The sequence below is a fragment of the Propithecus coquereli genome, unplaced genomic scaffold (genome assembly GCF_000956105.1).
Source record: "Propithecus coquereli isolate 6110/MARCELLA unplaced genomic scaffold, Pcoq_1.0 Scaffold198, whole genome shotgun sequence".
In the NCBI taxonomy this organism is placed as follows: domain Eukaryota; kingdom Metazoa; phylum Chordata; class Mammalia; order Primates; family Indriidae; genus Propithecus; species Propithecus coquereli.
In genome coordinates, this window is record NW_012144744.1 from 2477302 (window position 1) to 2480427 (window position 3126).

Consider the following 3126-nt stretch of genomic DNA (forward strand, 5'->3'; position numbering starts at 1 on the left):
TGATATAATCCAAAAGATTTAAGTGAATAACCTTGGCAGTCATCTAACATATGGCAAAACAAGAACTGAAATCCAGAACGACTTGGTTTCAAAGATCATACTATTTTCATTAAACCACATCACCTCCAGGATAACTGCAAAGAAGATATAAATAATAGATGAGAATTTGATTAGAGGATATTTAAGACTGAAATCACAAATTTCTCAAAAGACAAGGGAGAAACAAAATTTGGAGTGAATATTATATAAATCAAAAATGAAGATGTCAAGTACATTTAAGGATCAATTAATTTCAGTGAAACCTCTATACTTACTAGAAGTCCTCGGTCTGGAATAGGAGCAGGGTTTGCAAACCGTTTACTTAATTTCCTCTTCTCTTTCTTTAGGTTTTGCATATCATGAATACGCTTATCTGCAAGCTTTAGGAAAATTAAAAGGAAAGAAAACAAATCATACTTTTTATAAAATATAAAAGTAACATGCTGATTACATTTTTGGTTTGTGTCAATTAAAAAAAGATAAGCACAATCAATGCCTATGACTTAGCTACATAGACATAGGAAAAAGAAAACCATTTCTTTCATATGTGAAGAAAAATACATTAAAGTATCAGATGGGTTTTCAAATGAGACTATTTACTCTTGATTCCTACTTCACTGCTGTGCACATTTAGATAGATCCAGACTCATGGATACATGTGCTTACTTTTACTTTAAAGGTAATGTTCATTAAAGACACCCAGGGAATTTTCTTTATGGAAATAAGAAAACAATTATATTCTTTACTCCTCTTAAACATTGCATATCACACACAACTTTTTATGTCACCATCGTATGGCATCTACAAGTAGCAGAGACCTAGGTGATGAAACTAAATGTTTTGAAGATAATGAAATGCAGTATTAGATAGAGAGGAAGTGAATAACAAGAACTTTTTTATCTACTGCCAATGGGAGTGTAAATTGGTACAATTGCTTTGAAAACAATGTAGCATTACTTTATAACAATGAAAAATTCGCCTTCCCTATGATCCAGCCATTCCGCTCCCACGTAAATAATCAAGAGAAACTCTAGCATATTCCAAAAGAAAGCATGTACTAGAATGCTTGCAGTACCACTGCTCATCATAGGAAAATGTGAAAACAACTTAATTTCCATTAAAAAAAAGATTAATAAACTGTAATACTTTCCATAATATTAAGCAGCAGTGAAAAATAAAGGGACTGTAACTATTAATATATGCAACAGTATAGATGAATCTTAGGAAACAATGTTGAGAAGAAAGAGTAAATCATACACTGAATTGTGTGTGATTTTATGTTTATAAAGTTAAAAACCAACTTACTTATAGAGGCATATATGTAACAAACTATTAAAGAAAAGGAAGAGATTGGCAAAATTAAAATTTAAGATAGTGGTTATCTCCGGGAGAGATACAGGTAGTAGATTAGGGAAGCAGTCCCTAGCTGGATTCAAGGATACTCATAATGTTTTAATTCTTAAATTGGAGATATACATTATTATTCTGGTTTAAACAAAAAGATATGTATATGTATCAAATATTACATTAAAACACAAGAATATAAGCCATTTAGTTTACCCTAGTTAAGATCCATTTTAATAGTAGTCTCAAGGTCCCAGAGTCCCAAGAAAGCTATCTCAGAAATATCTAGCTAATAAAAGTGATAAATATGTTAGGAACCCATGATACAAAGGAACAAGTTAAAGATATAAAGTTTAAACAACCAGAATTTAGTTCTTTATTAAATATTACCTGCTTTTCTGTCACTACTGAAGGATGAGGCTGTCTTGATACTTCCTATGTAATACGAAAAATTTAAAAACACACCCACATACAAGTCATGAGAAAGGAGAAAAATTAGTTATTATAATAGGAATCCAATGCTACTGTTTTTATTTCTGTATTATATGAATATTATTTCAACTGCAAAAGGCAGGATCAGAATAAGAACATCTAAGGTAGAAATTGGGGCGGAGTGTGGAGACAGCATTGCGTGAAAAAAGAACCATCTATGAACCACTTTGCAGGGAACAGGCAGAGTACTGAGACTTATTCTGGAGGGAAAAGGTATACAAGCAACCCCCAAATCATGTTTCTGCTGGTAAGTAACTTAAATGGTGCTTCCTTGCTCTTCGTTGAAGGATCTAGCCTAAAGGCTAGATCTGGTTTCTAAAGCCTAGGAAAACTGGGCTGATTGAGACGGTGTGGTGTTCTGAAGCATAGAGGAGCTTGTTTGTTAGTTTATAAGGTTCCCACCCCTTCCCCATTTCTAAATCGTATCTTAAATACCTCCCTCTCCCTTCATTTTAATCAAGTTTTTTTTACCCGAAGACCCAAAAGGAATCTCTTCCGCATCTGAATATTTAGCATTGTATCCTGCCCCCTACTTCCATAATTCCCACCCCACCTCTTAGGGCGGGTCGATGGGTCAGTCAACAAACAAGTTAATTGAACGCGCCTGTCCCTCAGCAAGCGCTGGGTGGGACTTTTCCTCATCTCAGGTAGATCCAGCAGCCCAGGTTCTAGACGGTCTCCACCTGGGATTTACCAACCCCTAGTACCAAACCACATGTGCAACCGCTGGAAGGACAGGCCTGAAGTGCAAAACTCAGAGCTGGGGATGCAGAGGCGAGATTAAGGGCCAGAGCGGACTCACAGGGCTGACTTGGGAAGGCTCGGTTTCCCAGCAGTACAGGCACATGCTGCAGAGCCTCAGGGCGCCCCTGGGCGCCTATTGCCTGACCCAGACCAAGTAATTGTGGGGCGCATCACCCTCGTCCCTCAAGCCCCGCCCCGTCCTATCCCATCACAATTCTCTTTATTCTCCTCTCCTGGGCCCCACCCTTTCTCTTAGCTGTCTTCCCGTCCCAGAGCAGGGCAGGCAAGGCCTCTAGTTGTCCTCAAAGTGTCTTAAAATTATGACTGTCAGATTACCACGATTCCCTATATCTTATCCTTCTTGCTCAGAAAACCACATAATACCAATTTTCCATCTTTTCTAGTCCTCGCCTCTGCTCTCTCTCTTTATAAAGCCCCCTTCATTTCATAACATATCTAGCTTAGACTCCATGGTCTATCACTTCAGTCTGCCTATTGTTAGGGTTC

At 37.4% G+C, this 3126-nt stretch overlaps 1 protein-coding gene across 1 annotated transcript; it reads right to left on the reverse strand.

Moving 5' to 3' along the window:
* Positions 1-275: 275 nt before the first annotated feature.
* CCDC179 (coiled-coil domain containing 179) lies at positions 276-2722 on the reverse strand. The gene is made up of 3 exons (XM_012643487.1): positions 2678-2722; positions 1774-1818; positions 276-419 (listed from the first exon to the last, which is right to left on the reverse strand). Exons 1-3 carry the CDS (start codon positions 2720-2722, stop codon positions 276-278), a joined length of 234 nt encoding a protein of 77 aa, XP_012498941.1.
* Positions 2723-3126: the final 404 nt, after the last annotated feature.

Coding starts and splice junctions, on each gene's coding strand:
- CCDC179 (XM_012643487.1), bottom strand. CDS start 2,722: ATGTGCCTGTACTGCTGGGAAACCGAGCCTTCCCAAGTCAGCCCT. Junction 1,819..2,677: donor AGCCTTCCCAAGTCAGCCCT/GTGAGTCCGCTC, acceptor CGTATTACATAG/GAAGTATCAAGACAGCCTCA. Junction 420..1,773: donor CAGTAGTGACAGAAAAGCAG/GTAATATTTAAT, acceptor ATTTTCCTAAAG/CTTGCAGATAAGCGTATTCA.